The following is a 19199-nucleotide window of genomic DNA, read 5'->3' as shown; positions in this document are numbered from 1 at the left end:
GCAATAGAACAGTTCCTTTCAATTACAAGGGTGGGGCTAGATCAAGGCAGGGCTTTTCTCCTTTTCCCACTCGGGGCTCTGGTTACAGTCTGGCCTCAAAGTGGGGGCTGGCTGACCTGGGGGGCTGGGAAATAGGATACCTGCCTGAATATGCTTTCTTGCTCCCCTGCCATGGCTCAGTCCATGAAGTGGAGAGGCCGCACCCTGCCCTGACTCCAGCCTGTGTAGCCATCCCCACATCAGGGATTTTGTCAGCCCCCAATATAGCATCTGCTCAGTGACTCCCGTCTCCTCCTCCGCAGGTCGTGGCCAAGGGAGCCATCACCAGGATCCTCCACAAGGGGCTGGACCTCAGGGAGGGGGCTGGTAAGTGGCAGGGGAGGGGTCACTGCAGGGAGGCCCCTGCTCCCAGGAGCAACTGGGGATTGAGTCCCTGAGCAGGGGCCAGGCTGGGGGAGGGGGCTCTGCCTGCTGGGCCTGACTTCCCCTGGGTGTTTCCCACCATCCCTAGGGCTGAAGGGCTCCTTCTCTGTGGAGCTGCCCATCGGTGCTGAGCTGGCACCCACTGCCAAGGTGCTGGGTTACACTGTGCTGCCCGATGGTGAGATGGCTGCCGACAGCACCCTGCTGCGCATGGCCAAGTGCCTCCCGAACAAGGTGAGCCTGGGGCTCGGGGCGGAGGAGCCTTTGGGGTGAGGGAATTGCTCCCTGCCACATAACAGGAGCCCTGAGCAGGGGCATCACTGGGTGCCCTCGGCTCCTCCCTTCGCTGGCCTTACAGCAGCGCCAGGGTCGTTGCACCCCCATTCCCCTCCCCCGGGGTGTCTATGAATAACTGCTGCTCCATGAGCCGTCCCATGGGGGCGCTGAATGAGCTTGGGCTGCCTCAACCCCCGACCCCCAGCACCGACTCCCAAAGCCCCAGCCCTTCATCCAGTGGGGTCTGGGGCCAGAGTGACCCTCGGTGCCTGCCCTCGCCCCTGCCCTGGCCTGTCTCCTCCTGCCCCTGGGGGTCTGTCTCCCCCTCCCCTCTGACACGCTGTGCCTCCCCAGGTGAAGCTGGCCTTCTCGCAGGACCGGGCCCTGCCGGGCTCAGAGCTCCAGCTGCAGGTGCAGGCTGCCCCCGGGTCCCTGTGCGCCGTCCACGCCGTGGATCAGAGCGTGCTGCTCATGAAGCCTCAGGCTGAGCTCAGCGTCGACACCGTGAGTCCAGAGCAGCTCAGCCGCTCGCCCGGCCACCTCCCGCTCGAGTCCTCCCCCCATGCAGGGAGGGGCGATGCACGGCTGCTGGGGGACCTCGAGGACACCTCTCCCCGTCTGAGGGCTTCTCCCATGGCATTTGACAGCCCCTAACTCTGGGGGGTCCCCGCTTGCCTTGCCTGTTCTCTCATCAGCCCATGCAGTGCCCCGCTCCCGGCACCCCCACCCCCCAGCTCTGGCTGGGAACATGGAGCTCGGAGCTGAGATAATGGCCGGGGTAACCGGAGCTCGCTCTCCAGGGCAGAGCTGGTCCCCAGGGGCAGGGGCAGGAGAATTCCCTGCCCCCCATGTACAGCAGGGGACAACTGGCCAGCTGCACTATGGGAGGCTCTACCTTCCTCTGCGGTAGCAGGAGTTGCCCCTGCCCAAGTGATAGTAAGGAATGGATCTGGGGGAGCTGCAGCAACAGACGCCCCTGCAGGAGATGGAGTTGAGTGCTAGGGCTGGATGGAGGGAGGCATCTGTGCTGGAGATTGGCCAGGGCAATTGGGGAGGTTTGTGGGGTGATGCGTCAGTGAGAGAAGGTACTAGAATTGGGCCCTGGCTTAGCTCACACACCTCATGTTGTCTGTTTATTTTTAGGTCTATAACTTGCTCCCCCGTTTTCCCCAAGGAGACTATCCCGCTGGGGCTCGAGAGCACGAGTCAGGCAATTGTCCATATTTCCCTGAGTACTCTGGATACATGCATCCCTGGTGGCAGCATCACAGCAGGCCCTGGCCTGGCCAGTTTTCTGACAGTGACTCCTACCATTTATTTAAGGTAAAGTAAATGCATAGGCCAGAGCGTGATGAGGCCACAGTTGCTGAACTGGAGCCTCAGAATCAGAGAGAGAAATATACGTAGGTATTGGGGCCAGATCCCCAGCTGGTGTAAATTGGCACAGCACCATTGGAGTCAATGAAATGACACCGATTATGCTGAGGTCTGGCCGATAACGAGAGGGACATGGTAGTGCTAGCTTGCCTGAAATACCACTGATCATGAGCAGCTGTTGACTCACCTGTGGACCCTAGAGAGAGCTGAGAAACTCGCCCTCAGGTAGTCTTGTCCCTTCGGTAGAGATCCCAGAGGTTGGTGCTGGGCTATCGCTCCTGAGTGCGTTTCAAGGTCCTGCCTTGTCTCCCACTCCTATCCAGTGTGTCTGTGCAGTGCCAGGAGGGTGAGGGAGGGGCATAGCTTGCAATGCCTTCTGTCTGCTGCCGACTTGCAGCTCTTTGTGTCCACCACACTAAGCCACAAAGGTTCAGTTGAGTGCTTACCCAGGGTCCAGTTGAGGCTGGGGCATAGCAGAGCTATCCGGCTGTTCAGGTAAGGCTGAGATTAGATTGGGGAAAACAACCAGAAGAAATGGCAGAAATTGTATCAGCCCCTCCCACAGGGAGGTCACCCACAAGTTTGCAATGTGCAGGTCACAATGACTCTGTAGCTGCTTTGAGTTGATCAGATAGCAGCAGTAGCCAGGACGGCATTTCTCCATATAAGTCTGACCAAACTGTTGCAACCTTTTCAGTGTGGCGTGGACCTTGCTACCATTATCCAGGCCTTTGTCACCTCAAGACTTGGGTTACTGCATTGTGCTCCACAGGGAATGCACCATCAATCCATTCAGAGACTTGGGCTGGTGCAGAACTCTGTAGCTGTGGCTAGTGGGGGGGCACAAATGAAAGATTCTGGGGGGGTCACTTGCCCCCCAGACTCCTCAGGATGCCTGTGGTGGGGACGCAGCAGCACTCTCGGTGTGTCTGTGCAGTGCATGGAGTGAGGAAGCCACAAGCAATTCATTCAGACCTGCTAAATCACTCTCTGCGTTTGCTGGAAATAAGCTTTAAGGTTATTCCTGAGTGTTACTTAGTGCTGTATAATATAGCAAAGATGTTACTCTTGCCCCTAAAAAGTTAAAATCTATGTTCTACAATATCTGAGAAGCAAAACCAAGTAAACTTGAAGTTTAAGTGAGCAGTTTTTAATGCCCCGCCCCTCCTCTGAGGTTCTGCCCCCACTCACTCCATACCCCCCTCCCTCTGTCGCTCGTGTTGGGGCCAGAAGGAGTTTAGAGTGCGGGAGAGGGCTCCAGGCTGAGGCAGTGGGTTGAGATGCGAGAGCAGGTGAGGGTTTCAGTTGAGGGGTTTGGAGTACAGGAGAGGGCTCCGGGCTAGAGGGTGCAGCCAAGGAGTTTGGAGTATGGGAGGGGGCTCTGGGCTGAGGCAGGGGGTTGGGGTGTGGGAGGAGGTACAGGCTCTGGGCTGGGGGTGCAGGTTCCAGAGTGGGGTCAGAAATTAGGGGTTCAGGGTGCGGGAGGGGTCTCTGAGCTGGGACTGAGGGGTTCAGAGGGCAGAAGTTTCAGAGTAACAGCCGTGTTAGTCTGTATTCGCAAAAAGAAAAGGAGTACTTGTGGCACCTTAGAGACTAACCAATTTATTTGAGCATGAGCTTTCGTGAGCTACAGCTCACTTCATCGGATGCATACCGTGGAAACTGCAGCAGACTTTATATATACACAGAGAATATGAAACAATACCTCCTCCCACCCCACTGTCCTGTTGGTAATAGCTTATCTAAAGTGATCATCAGGTGGGCCATTTCTAGCACAAATCCAGGTTTTCTCACCCTCCACCCCCCCCCCACAAATTCACTCTCCTGCTGGTGATAGCAGAAGGGGGATCAGGGTTGGGTTGGGGCATGGGGGGGAGTGAGGGCTCTGGCTGGGGGTCTGGACTCGGATGGGTCTAGGAATGAGGAGTTTGGGGAGCAGGAGGGTTCTCCAGGCTGGGATTGAGGGGTTTGGAGGGCGGGAGGGGGATCAGGGCTGGGGCAGGGGGTTGTGGAGAGGGTCAGGGGTGCAGGGTCCGGGAGACATTCACCGCAAGCAGCTCCCAGAAGCAGTGTCATTTCCCCCTTCCGCCCCTCCGGCTCCTACACGGAGGCTCGGCCAGGTGCCTTTGCACACTGCCCCGTCTGCCGGCACTGCCCCTGCAGCTCCCACTGGCCATGGTTCCCGGGGGCAGTGCTTAGGGCAGGGGCAGCGACAGCAGAGGAGCCAGCATGTAGGAGTCAGAGGGGGACGTGCCGGCTGCTTCCTGGGAGCCACGCAGCATGGAGGCTAGTGGTGCTGTCCGGAGACGCCAAAATCCCTTTTTGACCGGGTGTTCCAGTCAAAAACTGGACACCTGGTCACCCTACGCCTCTGGTGGGGACGCCCAGTAGCGAGGACAGCAGCACTCTCCCTATGTCCCTGCAGCCAAGGGGAGGGAGGAAGTAGCAATGTGGCTGGCTGCTGACTGAGCTCTTCCCCCACACATGGGGCTGCTGCACCTTCTCTGATGCTGGAGTCCCAGCGCTGCTGCCTGCCTTGCAGACCATCTGCCCAGGTGAGTCAGGGAGTGGAGGCAGAGGCAAAATGTGACTCCAGGAGCAGGGAAGGTGCAGCAGCCCCAAGTGGCGGGAGAGGAGTTCAGCCAGCAGCCAGCCACCCTCGTGCTTCCTCCCTCTCTGGGCTGCAGGGACACAGGGAGAGTGCCACAGTGGTGATCAGCAGAGCTGCTGGAGTTGAAGCCCCCTGTGTTAAAAAGGAGGGGGAAACTGGCTGTGGGGTGTTCTCTGCAGAAGGCCCTCAGTCTAGTTGGGGAATCATAGAGGATTAAGGTTGGAAGAGACCTCAGGAGGTCATCTAGTCCAACCCCCTGCTCAAAGCAGGACCAACCCCAACTAATCATCCCAGCCAGGGCTTTGTCAAGCCGGCCTTAAGACCTCTAAGGATGGAGATTCCACCACCTCCCTAGGTAACGCATTCCAGTGCTTCACCACCCTCCTAGTGAAATAGTGTTTCCTAATATCCAGCACAGACCTCCCCCACTGCAACTTGAGACCATTGCTCCTTGTTCTGTCATCTGCCACCACTGAGAACAGCTGAGCTCCATCCTCTTTGGAAGATAGTTGAAGGCTGCTATCAAATCCCCCCTCACTCTTCTCTTCTGCAGATAAAATAAGCCCAGTTCCCTCAACCTCTCCTCGTAAGTCATGTGCCCCAGCCCCCTAATCATTTTCATTGCCATCCGCTGGACTCTCTCCAATTTGTCCACATCCTTTCTGTAGTGGGGGGCCCAAAACTGGATGCAATACTCCAGATGTGGCCTCACCAGTGCCAAACAGAGGAGAATAATCACTTCCCTCGATCTCCTGGCAATGCTCCTACTAATGCACCAGAAACCTGAGTCACCAGAACATGTTGACCTTCGAGGTCAATAGATGCTGCAAGGCCCATCTGTTTCTCCGGCACTTGGGGATGGGTTTGGGGAGGGCAGAGTGGCATGATAGTGAGTGGGGTATTTTGTCGAATTGAATTGCTATTTTGTTCATTGCATTGTCCAGGTTGAGCCGTGCGGCGGGGAGGGTTGTTTGTGTCATGAGTTGCTGTTATGAGAGCATCTGGACTTTAGAAGACTTGCCTCCTCTCATCCAAGCAAACTCACAGATATAGAACCACACTCTTGGGACTGCTAGTATTTCAGCTTTATTGCTTCATAGTTACTTTCCCCTTTAATGGCCAGCAAAATACAGCCCCTTACTGCCTCTTGTGCAGTTTTTTGCTGGTTGTATTGTTTTCCCTTCTTTCCTTTTTCCCAGGATGCGGCTTTGAAAATTCTCACCAATGCCAACACCAAGAAACCTTTTATCTGCCCTGATATTCCGATCTTCAGATTCAGCAGTCAACCCAACTTTAAGCACGGCCCGCCAGGAAGGCCAATGGGTGAGCTCCCATCCTTCTTGTTTCTGAAATTCTCCCTGAAGACCCAGAAATGGGATTGGTCAGGCTGGGGAAAGCCCTCAGAGTCGCTGGGGAGAGAGCTCTATGAAACCGTCTGCCCGGAGTGAAGCAGCACTCAGAAAAGCCAGCCCATGTTGGTGGTGGGTTACAGAGAATGTGTCTCAATGGCGTTAGAGAGAGCACTGACCACCTTCATGCGGAGCCCTGAACTCAGTTTTGGTTGTTGCTCCTGAGCTGAGGAAGGCCTAGAGAAGGGCAATACAGTTGGGGGATTTCATGGCAGAACGAAGGTTGTTTAGTCTAGAAAAAAAGAAGAGAAGGAGGGGACTTTGCTGAGATGTTTCAGGTTCTGATGGATTTAGAGGAAAGAGCTCAGTCCCTGCTTTGGATCCTGCCCCACAATATGAGACCCAGGGGACATTTGCTTGAATGAACAGACAGCTGGGAGATTTAGAACAAATAGAAATTAATTCTGGGGGATTCACTGAAGCTTCAGGAGTTGTGGAGTCAGATACTGTGGCCACAGAGGGCCTGTCTCCACTGCTAGTAAACACCTGTGGCTGGCTTATGTCAGCTGACTCACGGGGCTCAAACTATGGGGTTGTTTAATTGCAGTGTAGACATTCAGGCTCAGGCTGGAGTCTGGGCTCCGGGACCCTCCCCCACACAGGGCCTCAGAGTCCAGGCTGCAGCCTGCACCTGAATGTCTACACCTCAGTTAAACAGCCCTGGAGCCCGAGCCCTGCAAGCCTGAGTCAGCTGACACAAGGCAGCCACGGAAATATACTCAGAGAGCTGGAGCTGTGCAAGGCTATCAAATCTCTTCCTTCAGGACATCAGCTAATCACTGCAGGGGTCAGGAAGGGCTCATGACTGGTTTGTTTATTTTGATCTGTTCCCAGCTTGGACCAACAGCCGGGACCAGATGTAAACTTTATAAACTGCACAATAATCTGACCCACCTAATGTCAGAGCCACTGCCAGGGCATTCCCACTCCACCTAAACCCAAGTTACAATCCCTACTCCCAGCCCATCAGAGAGGGGCAGGATCTCGGATACCTAGATCCCAAACCACAGAGAATTTTATAGATTCGAACAAATACTTCGAATGACAACCAGAAATGAACTGGAGGCCCGTGCTGTCTCTGGAGCCCCTTCCACAGAGCACCCCCAAGCAAGCAGACAGCCACCTTCCGCACTCTCGAAGGGATTCCCGCCTGCTCTGTCCTGGACAGCTAGTGCATTCTGAGTATTTTTTCTTCCTCTGACATTAACCACAGCCAGGATCCTGGAGTAGGTGGTCAGTGTTTTGATTCAATCTGGGGAATCCTGGGGTATGTCTAATCCAAGAGGCAGCAGCCAGTGGGGACGTCCTTCTACATTATACCTGCTTTATTGCCACTTAGGAAAATGTCTAACGCTATGTGGGGGAGGGGAGAGTATTGTTGTGTCTAACACTGTGAGGGGGAGGGGTGTTGGTGTGGGGGGGGGCGTTACTGTGTCTAACGCTGTGAGGGGGAGCGGTATTGATGTGTGTGAGGGGCGGGCGTTGCCGTGTCTCATGCCGTAGGGGGGCGGGGTGTTGGGGTGTGTGAGGGGCGGCCGTTGCCGTGTCTAACGCCTGGGGGGGCGGGGTGTTGGGGTGTGTGAGGGGCGTGTCTAACACCATGGGGGACGGGGTGTTGGTGTGTGTGAGGGGCGTGTCTAACACCATGGGGGGGCGGGGTGTTGGTGTGTGTGAGGGGCGTGTCTAACACCATGGGGGGGCGGGGTGTTGGTGTGTGTGAGGGGCGGGCGTCGCCATGTCTAGCGCCGTGGGGGGGGGCGGGGTGTTGGTGTGTGTGAGGGGCGGGCGTTGCCGTGTCTAACGCCGTGGGGGGCGGGGTGTTCGGGTGTGTGAGGGGCGGGCGTCGCCATGTCTAGCGCCGTGGGGGGGGCGGGGTGTTGGTGTGTGTGAGGGGCGGGCGTTGCCGTGTCTAACGCCGTGGGGGGCGGGGTGTTGGTGTGTGTGAGGGGAGGGCGTCGTCGTGTCTAACGCCGTGGGGGGCGGGGTGTTGGTGTGTGTGAGGGGCGGGCGTCGCCGTGTCTAACGCCATGGGGGGGCGGGGTGTTGGTGTGTGTGAGGGGCGGGCGTCGCCATGTCTAGCGCCGTGGGGGGGGCGGGGTGTTGGTGTGTGTGAGGGGCGGGCGTTGCCGTGTCTAACGCCGTGGGGGGGCGGGGTGTTGGTGTGTGTGAGGGGAGGGCGTCGCCGTGTCTCACGCCGTGGGGGGGCGGGGTGTTGGTGTGTGTGAGGGGAGGGCGTCGCCGTGTCTCACGCCGTGGGGGGGCGGGGTGTTGGTGTGTGTGAGGGGAGGGCGTCGCCGTGTCTCACGCCGTGGGGGGGCGGGGTGTTGGTGTGTGTGAGGGGAGGGCGTCGCCGTGTCTAACGCCGTGGGGGGCGGGGTGTTGGTGTGTGTGAGGGGCGGGCGTCGCCATGTCTAGCGCCGTGGGGGGGGCGGGGTGTTGGTGTGTGTGAGGGGCGGGCGTTGCCGTGTCTAACGCCGTGGGGGGGCGGGGTGTTGGTGTGTGTGAGGGGAGGGCGTCGCCGTGTCTCACGCCGTGGGGGGGCGGGGTGTTGGTGTGTGTGAGGGGAGGGCGTCGCCGTGTCTCACGCCGTGGGGGGGCGGGGTGTTGGTGTGTGTGAGGGGAGGGCGTCGCCGTGTCTCACGCCGTGGGGGGGCGGGGTGTTGGTGTGTGTGAGGGGAGGGCGTTGCCGTGTCTCACGCCGTGGGGGGGCGGGGTGTTGGTGTGTGTGAGGGGAGGGCGTTGCCGTGTCTAACGCCGTGGGGGAGAGGGGTGTTGGTGTGGGTGAATGTGGAGGGGGTAGTGTACCTAGTGGTGTTTTTGTGAGGGGGAGGGGCATTGTTGCAGGTAGGAGGGTTGGTGTGGGGGAAAGGCCTCTGTGCCCCTAGAGATGCATGGGGGGAAGGGCCTGGATGTGCCTGAAGCTGCCTGTGTGCAGTGACAAGCCTTGCTCTTCCCTGTCACACTTTTCTAGACTCTTCATATAAAGCCGGGATTTCGAGGGAGGACCTACTCGTAGGGCGTGGTGGATTAGGTAACGCCCTGCCTGAGCCAGAGCCCAGCACCGAGCCGGAGCCAGCACCACGTGCCTACTTCCCAGAGACGTGGCTGTGGGACCTGGTCCCCGTGGGGTGAGTGAGGAGCTCCTGCAGACCTTCCCTATGGAGCAACCTCCATGCCTGGCCCTCTAAAGCAGTGGTCCCCAAACTTTTGAAGGTTATGCCCCCTCTTCCCCTTGCCCCCACCCCTTGCCCCCACTCTGGAGCTGGGATCAGGAGTGGGGCCGCGGCTCCAGGGCGTGGGAGCTGCAAACTGGGGTAAGGGAGCTGAGGCTGAGGCTGCAGCTGGGGGTGGGGCTGGGGCCAGGAGCAGGGCCAGGGACAGAGCCATGGCTAGGGGCTGAGGCTGGGGGCGGAGGCAGGCGCAGAGCCGCAGCCAGGCTGCGATGGGGGCCAGCAACCAGGCCTGCAGCCAGGTGCGACTCTGCTCCTGGCCTCACCCCTGCACCCACCCTCCACCCCGGGCTGGGAACGAAGTGGTGGCCAGGGGCCAAGGCTGAGGATGGGGCTGGGGTCCGTGGCTGGGGGCTGGCAGCCAGGTCCCTCAGCCGGGTGCAGAGCCGTGCCGAGGCTGGGGGTGGGGCTGGAACAGAGCTGGGTGTAGGGCAGGGCTGGTGGCGCTCCCCCACCCCCATGGGGGCTGGCCTGGGCCAGCCACGCTCCCCCTCCCCCAACATTCCTCCATGCCCCCTTAGGGGGGTGGGCCCCACAGTTTTGGTACCTCTGCTCTAAACACTTCCCTTGCTGCTTCTGTGCTGAATCCAAATATCCTGAGCCAACCCCAGATAAAGGCTCCAGACAACAGGGACAGGGAAGGAGCAGTGGGACTACAAAGACTGGCGCACCTAAGGAAGGTGGGCAGCCATGGCATTGCATCTCATTTCTGGCCTCCACATTCCTAGGGCACGCTGAAGGTAGATTCAGCCCCCCGCTTAGAAGAGAGATACCTCTGGGCTAGCCAGCAAACACACTTCCATGCTGGCTTAGGGCTGCTTTAAGCCCTCTGTGTTTCTGTAGTAACCTTATCAAGGGCAGAACTGAGTCCAGTGTCTAAGCTTGGCAGAATTCAAATTTAATTTTTATAATTATAATTTTGACAGATAATATTGCTGTTTATTTTTAAGGGTTTTTTTTTTCAATTTTTATCAATTTAAATATTCACAGTTGCACAGAATTATGGGCGTTAAGCAATGATTTTATTTTATCTTTATCTATTTGAATTTTCACATTTGCAGAAAATGATGGGAGGTCAGACAACAGGGCAGGCCAGACAGCAATTATTTAATGACAATAGACATTGGTAGTGACTTTCACTCAGAGGCCAGCAGGCCTAGTGGACAGGTCATGGCTCAACAGTTTTTCCTACCCCGAAAGTCCTGGGATGGGCCTCTCTGATGGTGCCAAGCCGTCCAACAGTGGTTCATTGTTCCCCAGATGGATGGGCGGAGGGGAAGGTCGTGGGACCAGGCCCTCCCTTTTCACCAGATCCTGGCCCAGTGCACAAGGGAAAGAGGCATGGAGTGCCTCACTTGTCTCTTCCTAGCATACCTGACCCGTCTTCTATCAGTTACATCTGCTTCCGACCTCCCTGCTTTCTCTTCGGCTTGGTTGCAACCTCTATCCCCTGCTAGCGGGGAGTTACCAATCAGTCCCAGCAGCTCAGTTGGTCCAATAAGTGATTCCCAGTCCCCCTCCTAGTGTTCAGTTATTCTCCCTCATCCGCCTGCCCTGCTGTTAAGGAGTTGGGGGGCGGGGATTAGACGGCTGTTCGTCTGGAACCTCACCTTTAACCTTGCCGCCTTGGGTGACTCTGCCAGGAGGATGAGACTCCTGACAGCATCGCTCTCAGGATCATGGGAACACTCATGCCGCTCCACCACATCAAGGTCACAATTCTCTGGGACTGGGACATGAATTTGGAGGATGCATGTGCGTAAATTCTTTTAATTTGGAGACACCATTGTACACAAGGGACACTCCCTGGGATTCGATATTATTGTGCAACATACAGCTGCCATCCAGAGGCTGAGGTGGGATGACAGACAGAGAAAACCTGAGTTGCACGTTTGTCTAAAATTGCTTTGTGTCTGTCCCGGCCCAGCGAGGGGGGCTCCAAGGACATCCCAGTCTCGGTGCCCGACACCATCACGGAGTGGAAGGCTGGGATGTTTTGCACGGCAGAGGTGGGCTTTGGGCTCTCCCCCACAGCCACCTTCATGGCCTTCAAACCCTTCTTTGTGGAGCTGGCCTTGCCGTACTCCGTAATCCGGGGAGAGGCCTTCGCCCTAAAGGCCACCGTCTTCAACTACCTGCAGCAGTGCATCAAGGTGAGCGCCGCCTGGGGCTGAGCTGCTGGGGCTGGTGACCTGGGGCTGGGGAGCTGGGCAGTGGCGCAGGCTGACAAGTGGCACTGGCAGTCACTGGCTGTGACCTGGATGCCCCACAGTAACCCTGTGACCACTGAGGTAAACACATCACAGTGAGTGGGGCCTGGCCTGATCCCCAGAGGGGCCACCTCTTGGGCTGGAGCTGGCGCGTCCCCCACAGCCCTAAGGGGGCTCTCGTGTTGGGCCCCACAGGTGCGGCTGACGCTGGTGGAGTCTGCACAGTTCCAGGTGCAGGCAAGTGAGGACGGCGCCTACACCAGTTGCCTCTGTGCAGATGAAGGGAAAACCTTCCAGTGGGAGGTGACAGCGAGCAGCCTGGGTAAGGGGCACTGGGGGCTCTGTGCCGGAGGGGAGGGGCAGGGAAGGGGAGAGGGGCTCTGCACAGTGGGGGGGCAGAGAGCCTTCACAGGGGGGTGTTGGAGCCTTCACACAAGGGAGGCAGGGAGGGGTCTTTGGAGGCTCTCCATGGGGGGACAGATGGGTAAGGAGCATTGGAGGCTCTGGTCTCGGAGTGAGAAGGAGGGCGCAGGACAGGGTCACTGAGAGCATGGTGCAAGGGGAGGGGATGAGAAGAGCTGCTGGGTTGAAGGGGCTGAGAGGACGCCCCAACAGTGAAACCCTTTACAGCCTGCTTGCAATTTCCCACAGTCCCCACTTCCCTGTGTCCTTTCCTTCCCCTCTGGCCTTCTCTCCTCCATTCTCTCTCTCTCCATTTTCTTTCTTTTTCTACTTTTCTCTCCCTTCTTCACCACCCTACCCCTTCAAGTATCCTCCCGCCCTCAGCCCCGGGGTTCTCTCTGCCTCAACCCGGGGTTCTGTCTCCCTTGGGCAGGGGCGTTGGTCTAACGGGGGCGTCTCCCACCTTGCTCGGCAGGAGAGGTGAACTTCACCGTCAGCACTGAGGCTCTGCACACCGAGGAGCTGTGCGGCAATGAACTGGCCGTGGTGCCGGCTCAGGGGCGAATGGACACTGTGATAAAGCCCCTGCTGGTCCAGGTCAGTGTCTGGTCGGGGCCTCTGGGGAGAGCAGAGCAAGATCTGGTGCCTGGGTCTCACCCCCTGGTAGCCGTGGGCCGAGTCTGCACTTGTGACTGTTCTTTGTCCTACCACAGAAAATAATGTCCCAGCTCCGCACAGTCGGCATCCCAGACCCCGACCTGCACTGGCCACGTCACACGGCCCCATCACAGCGAGATCAGGGAGCTGGCAGGAGAGTCCTGGGGCAGACAGAGATGGGGGTTAACCCCAAGGGGGGTGGCTGAGTGTGACACACGGGAGGGCTCGAGGGGGCGGAGGGAATTAGCAGCGGGAAACTCTGTGCTGAAGAGGAAGAAATGGCAAGATCTGCTGGGCTGGGAACCGTCTCCCCGAGGAAGGGACGGGAGCCCCATCGCTGGAGCACTGAGAGCTGGATGTGCCTGAGCCCCACAGCACGGGCTGTAGGGAATGATCCTGCCCTGGCTAAGGGCACTGGCTGACCTAGCAGGCCCTGTCAGGCTGTGACGTGCACAGTCCCTCGTCCTGACCTTCTGTCTGATGCTCCTTCCCAACAGCCGGGGGGGATCCTGGAGGAGAAGGCGCACAGCTCCCTGCTCTGCCAGGAAGGTAGGATCCCAGCACCTGTGCGGGGCTCAGTGGGTGTCACTAACGCGGGGAGACGCCCGAGCCGTCACTTGGCTGCAGCACGTCAGTGATGGCTGGGCCGCTGGATGGCTCAGCTAGGGGCACAGGAGCGGCCAGACTGGACCAGGGGGCATCCAGACCAATGTCCGGCCTGGGACAGGGTCCAGGCCCAGCTGCCCAGGGAAGATGCACTCCCTAGTGGGCAGTTATGGAGCCGTCTGCCACAGGCCGAAGGCTCGAGTACATCTGGCTCCTGCTCCCGAGTGTCACTGGACCCCTGTTGCGCCAGCTCCTCTCCCCTTCAGCCTGGCCCCTGTGTGTATGATGCTCCCTGCAGAGCTCGTCACACTGGCTCTCTGGGGCCAGGAGAGGGACCGAGTCCCACAGGCAGGACCCCACACTGTGAACCCCCAGCCCTCACCCTCAAGGGCACGTATGTGCCACAGTGGCTAGATTGTCAGGCTCAACGGGTAGTGATCAATGGCTCCATGTCTAGTTGGCAGCCGGTATCAAGTGGAGTGCCCCAAGGGTCGGTCCTGGGGCCGGTTTTGTTCAATATCTTCATAAATGATCTGGAGGATGGTGTGGATTGCACTCTCAGCAAATTTGCGGATGATACTAAACTGGGAGGAGTGGTAGATACGCTGGAGGGGAGGGATAGGATACAGAGGGACCTAGACAAATTGGAGGATTGGGCCAAAAGAAATCTGATGAGGTTCAATAAGGATAAGTGCAGGGTCCTGCACTTAGGATGGAAGAATCCAATGCACCGCTACAGACTAGGGACCGAATGGCTAGGCAGCAGTTCTGCGGAAAAGGACCTAGGGGTGACAGTGGACGAGAAGATGGATATGAGTCAGCAGTGTGCCCTTGTTGCCAAGAAGGCCAATGGCATTTTGGGATGTATAAGTAGGGGCATAGCGAGCAGATCGAGGGACGTGATCGTTCCCCTCTATTCGACATTGGTGAGGCCTCATCTGGAGTACTGTGTCCAGTTTTGGGCCCCACACTTCAAGAAGGATGTGGATAAATTGGAGAGAGTCCAGCGAAGGGCAACAAAAATGATTAGGGGACTGGAACACATGAGTTATGAGGAGAGGCTGAGGGAGCTGGGATTGTTTAGCCTGCAGAAGAGAAGAATGAGGGGGGATTTGATAGCTGCTTTCAACTACCTGAAAGGGGGTTCCAAAGAGGATGGCTCTAGACTGTTCTCAATGGTAGCAGATGACAGAACGAGGAGTAATGGTCTCAACTTGCAGTGTGGGAGGTTTAGATTGGATATTAGGAAAAACTTTTTCACTAAGAGGGTGGTGAAACACTGGAATGCGTTACCTAGGGAGGTGGTAGAATCTCCTTCCTTAGAGGTTTTTAAGGTCAGGCTTGACAAAGCCCTGGCTGGGATGATTTAACTGGGAATTGGTCCTGCTTCGAGCAGGGGGTTGGACTAGATGACCTTCAGGGGTCCCTTCCAACCCTGATATTCTATGATTCTATGATTCAGTGGGGGGAGCTTGGGATTGAGAGAGGGGCTGTGATTGGGCGAGAGACCCAAACGGTGAGGAATGGAGGGATCCAATTGGCTGGAGGCAGGGGCAGATTCCCAGCAGACCTTTAACGGTGTGTCTTCGCCTTCATGTTACGCAGCATCCGAAGAAATCTCCTTGCAGCTGCCTGCGAACGTCCTGGCAGGGTCCGAGCGGGCCCACGTGACTGTCCTGGGTAAGGAATTCCCGTGCCCCCTCCCTGTCAGGGCACGGTGCCCTTCGCCAGCCAGCCCGTCTGTGGCCCAGCGCTCTGATCAGAGAGGCTGGGGTATCATGGATGGAAAAGACCAATGAGGTCTAGTGGGTGCCTGGGGCCAGGGCAGGACTGGTCCCTGCAGTCTGTGCTCCAGGGCCTCGTCCCCAGCAAGGGGCAATAGACTCCCACGGTGATGCCATGAAGCTGTGCCAGGGCATTGGCGTCTTGGCTATTCAGCACCACGTATCTGCGTAACCCCACCAGGCCTGAATCCAACTGGGGGCTCTGGGCCCCCGTGAGCCAGGGCTTCACAGACATGGTGTTAGGGACGGGGCACCTGTTGTGCAGCCTGGTAATTCTCTGCTCCCCCGACTCCTTTGGTGCCAGGAGACATAATGGGCACGGCTCTGCAGAACATAGATCGCCTGCTGGCCATGCCCTACGGCTGCGGAGAGCAGAACATGGTCCGATTTGCTCCCAACATCTACATCCAGCAGTACCTGGAGAAGAGCGGGCAGCTGAGCCCGGAGATCAGACACAAGGCCCAGGGATTCCTCCAGAGCGGTGAGTGTCCTCCTGCCCCTGCGCTCCCAGAGCATGGCGGGACCATGTTAGGGCCGTGTCCATGCCACCTCCAGGGCCCGGATTCCAATCCAGCCCCAGATCAGCGCCCTGGCTGGCTCTGGGGGCCAGGGAATGTGATCCGTGGCCTTTCATATCTGGGGCACCAATTCCAAGCCCTAGGTCATAAGGACTGTTTGACTCAGGATTCAGGGAATGGGAGAGGAGCCCTTTTCCCTCTAGGGGGCGCTGGTTGGGATCTAGCCCCAGTTCGGGCACTGGTGGGTTTCAGGGAATCAGGGCACTATTCAGCCTTAACTCCATTCCCCTATTCAAACCTACCCCGGAATCTCTGAGTCTCAAGGTCGTGGGGGAGGGGAGGGCTAGCGGGCCCCACGGGGCTTAGGCTGGGGGTGGATTCTAGCCCCTGGGGGTGAGCGGATCCAGGACTCACTGTCTCCCTCCTGTCCCCGCAGGCTACCAGCGCGAGCTGCTCTATAAGCACAACGACGGCTCTTACAGCGCCTTTGGGGAGAGCGACGCCGTGGGCAACACCTGGTGAGGGGCCGCATGGCACGGGCAAGTCAGGGCTCTGGGTGGGCAGGGCCTATCGGGCTGCAGCCTGACCCCCAGCCCCTCTGCTATCCCAGTCCTGCTCCCCACACAGGTCTGCCCCACGTACTCACTCCAAATCCCCCCCATTCCTGTCCTGGGCTCCCCTGACAGCTCTGCTCAGCCCCACAATGCTGACCCCCATCCCCGTCCCCCACACGCCTCCCTCCTGGCCCGCAGCATCACCAGCAGAGTGTCCCTCTAACGCGTCTCTCCCCGCCCAGGCTGACGGCCTTCGTTCTCAAGTCCTTTGGCCAGGCCAGACCCTACATCTCCATTGACGAGAAGCACCTAGAGGACGCCCTAAAATGGCTGCAGCGCCACCAGCTGGAGAGCGGCTGCTTCCGTAGTGTGGGGAAGCTGTTCAACAATGCCCTGCAGGTGGGAGGCTGGGGGGATGGGCTGATGGGATGGGGGAAGAGGAGACAAGCTGGGGAAGGGGATGGGGGCCCCTCATGGCAGCTGGTTGTTGTTACCCGGTTTGGTCTGGGGGATTTCCCTGGGTTTTTAGCAACGGCTGAATGGGTTGAACGGCCGAGGCAGCAGGTTATTGCACCGAACAAGGGAGCAGCCCTGGTCCAGCCACCCCTGGCTCCTGTACAGCCCGGTCTCCCTGCAGGCACTGAGCAAACCCCGCACTCATTGCATGGCATGGAGAACCTGATGGGCAGGACCCAGCCCAGCCCTGAAGTCATGCAACTCCCACAACTCCCCATGTGGCTCAGTCAGAAGGGCAGCTGCAGTGCATCATGGGAGATGTAGTCCAAAGGAGCCCAAGTCTATAGGGGAACGGGGGCACAAGGCTGGTGCAGCTGAATGTTGAACAGGTTTGCAGTGGAAGGTTTCGGTTCAGGTTGCCAACCCAAGAGGCTGCGATTTGGGCCCCACCGACCCACAGCAGAATGTTGCGTTTCCATTTTCCCAACAGAAATCAAAATGTTTCAGCAAAAATAACATTTTCTCTCAAAGTTTTGGTTTTGTGGAAACTGCATCGTCTGTGGAGAAATCATTTCAGCAGGAAATTCCCACCCAGCTCGAGTCACAACCTAATTCCTGCCACTGCCCTGGAGTTTGCAGGGATCCGGGACTGTATGGAAGGGGCCGGGGCTGTACCCAGCTGTTTGGGAGCTAGAAGGAGACAAATTTTAATCAAACGCATGGGGGGACTATTTAATAAGCAGGAATTTGCCCAGCAAGGGACAAATCCCTCAGCCTCTGCAGAAACAGCCCCTGGTCTTCACAGGAAATCTGGCAAATGTCAGTTCAAACCAACTTAACAGCCTCTGGTTCCAGGTGGCCTCAGACATGATTTTATACTGAAATTTTATACAGCCCTGACAATGGAGCAGCTACGGGCACTGCCTCTCCCTATAACAAAGCTGTGGAACTCACTGCCACAGTGTGGCCTCCCTGGCTGCTATGACTGGGGGCCGCTGCTCGGGACCCAGAGGGCCTGACAGGTCGCAGCAGGAGGCAGGACCCAAACCCAGCCACTTGGAGCGCTGGCGCCGGTTCTGTTCTGGCCCAATGGGCTTGTGCTGGGCAGCGGCTCACCTGTTCCTGGCAAGGTGGCCCACAACTCGGTCTGAGCCGGCTCCCGGTGTCTCCATCCCCCTCAGGGCGGCGTGGTGGACGAGCTCTCTCTCTCGGCTTACATCACGGCAGGGCTGCTGGAGCTGGGGCAGCCGCTCACGGTGAGGCCAAGCCCTGCTGTCCCAGGGGAGGGGCCAACAGTCAGGGGGAATGGAGATTGTTGGTGACAGTGAGGGGGGAGTCAGTGCCAGGGAAGGGTTTGGGGTGAGACATGGGAGCCGTGGGTGGTTGGTACCAGGGAAGGGTTTGGGGTGAGACGGGGGAGTCCTGGGGGGTTGGTACCAGGGAAGGGTTTGGGTTGAGACGGGGGAGTCCTGGGGGGTTGGTACCAGGGAGGGATTTGGGGTGCTGTTGGGAGCCGTGGGGAGAGGGGTTGGTACTGGGAAGCGGGTGAGGGAGAGACTGGGATGGGGACAGTGGAGTCAGGGCATCAGAAAGATGCAGCAGCTCGGTCAGTTTCTGGGTCCAGCTCCAGCTCTGGCTCTGGGCGTGGCTTGGGCGGGCTGTTTATAGATGGGCCCATGGCAAAGGTGGCGGTGGGGAGGGATGGGTCAGGGGAGATGACAGATGCCTGCCTGGTGGAGCATTGTTAAGGCCCCATGGGGTGGTTGCCGGGGGACGTGCGCAGGCCCCAGGCGCAGGGTGTCTCCTCTGGCCGGCTCAGCCTGACGGGGAGTCTGTTCGGTGTCTCCCCCGTCCCAGGACCCCATGATGACCAGGGCCCTCCGGTGCCTCCAGGAATCGAGCACCAGTGACCTCTACACGCAGGCGCTGCTGGCCTACGCCTTCGGGCTGGCGGGGAGCACAGAGCTGCGGGGCGCCCTTCTGCAGAGCCTGGCCCAGCACAGCATCAGCTCGGGTACCGGCAGCCCCTCGCTCTAGTGCTCTCCTCGCTGCCGGCCTCTCGACATGGCAGGGCCAGCTGCCCCCCACGGCTCTGCCCACCCAGGTGTCATCCCTGCCCTGGGGCCTTCTCAGCCTGGCAGGGGAGCTGGGTTTCTGTGGCCCAGTCAGTCCGTGGTCTCTGCTGAGGCTGCCAGTGAGGGGCCGACGCGCTGGGCTCTGTCATGGGGACACTTGTCCCCTCAGACCTGGAGTGAGATCGGCCCGCCATTTCCCAGAGCCCAGCACATGGAGTGAAGGGGGACAAGTCTGGGTCGCTTCCAGGCTGGGGGTATCGGAGCTGAGAACCTACAGGGGCAAAGCCCCATGTCCCACCCAGCCCTCTAAAGCACCCGGGGCCAGGAGCGTGATGGGATCCAGTGGGCTCAGAGCCCGTGGGACAGGGCTTTGCGTAGGCAGCTCCCAAGGGGAACGGGCCGTAACCGAGCCCTGGAGAGATGCCGCAGGATCCCAGCACCCATCCTGTGTTGGGGACATCCCAGCTGGGGAGTCCCTGCCCGAGTCTCTGCTTGGCCCAGCTAATACTGGGAGGGGAACAGACTGCATTGGGCCAGGGCCGGCTAGGCCCTGCTGTCTCTGTATGTGGGAGCTGGGCAGAGGAGGAGGTTTCTGTCTGCATCATGTGCCC

At 58.6% G+C, this 19199-nt stretch overlaps 1 protein-coding gene across 1 annotated transcript in view; it reads left to right on the top strand.

Moving 5' to 3' along the window:
* LOC140903747 (alpha-2-macroglobulin-like protein 1) overlaps positions 1-19199 on the top strand; it is a 55141-nt gene that overhangs the window by 26311 nt on the left and 9631 nt on the right. Inside the window, exons 11-25 of the mRNA XM_073325507.1 lie at positions 303-366; positions 512-657; positions 1054-1203; positions 1843-1909; positions 9068-9224; positions 11254-11479; positions 11732-11858; positions 12414-12535; positions 13093-13149; positions 14803-14881; positions 15290-15466; positions 15940-16021; positions 16300-16456; positions 17695-17769; positions 18371-18527. Of these exons, the coding sequence (XP_073181608.1) occupies positions 303-366; positions 512-657; positions 1054-1203; positions 1843-1909; positions 9068-9224; positions 11254-11479; positions 11732-11858; positions 12414-12535; positions 13093-13149; positions 14803-14881; positions 15290-15466; positions 15940-16021; positions 16300-16456; positions 17695-17769; positions 18371-18527 (1843 nt within the window). The remainder of the gene's footprint in view (positions 1-302; positions 367-511; positions 658-1053; positions 1204-1842; positions 1910-9067; positions 9225-11253; positions 11480-11731; positions 11859-12413; positions 12536-13092; positions 13150-14802; positions 14882-15289; positions 15467-15939; positions 16022-16299; positions 16457-17694; positions 17770-18370; positions 18528-19199) is intronic.

This window comes from Lepidochelys kempii, chromosome 27 (genome assembly GCF_965140265.1).
Source record: "Lepidochelys kempii isolate rLepKem1 chromosome 27, rLepKem1.hap2, whole genome shotgun sequence".
Taxonomy (NCBI): Eukaryota; Metazoa; Chordata; order Testudines; family Cheloniidae; genus Lepidochelys; species Lepidochelys kempii.
Note: the sequence above shows the minus strand (reverse complement) of the source record. Positions and strands in the feature narration are given on the sequence as shown.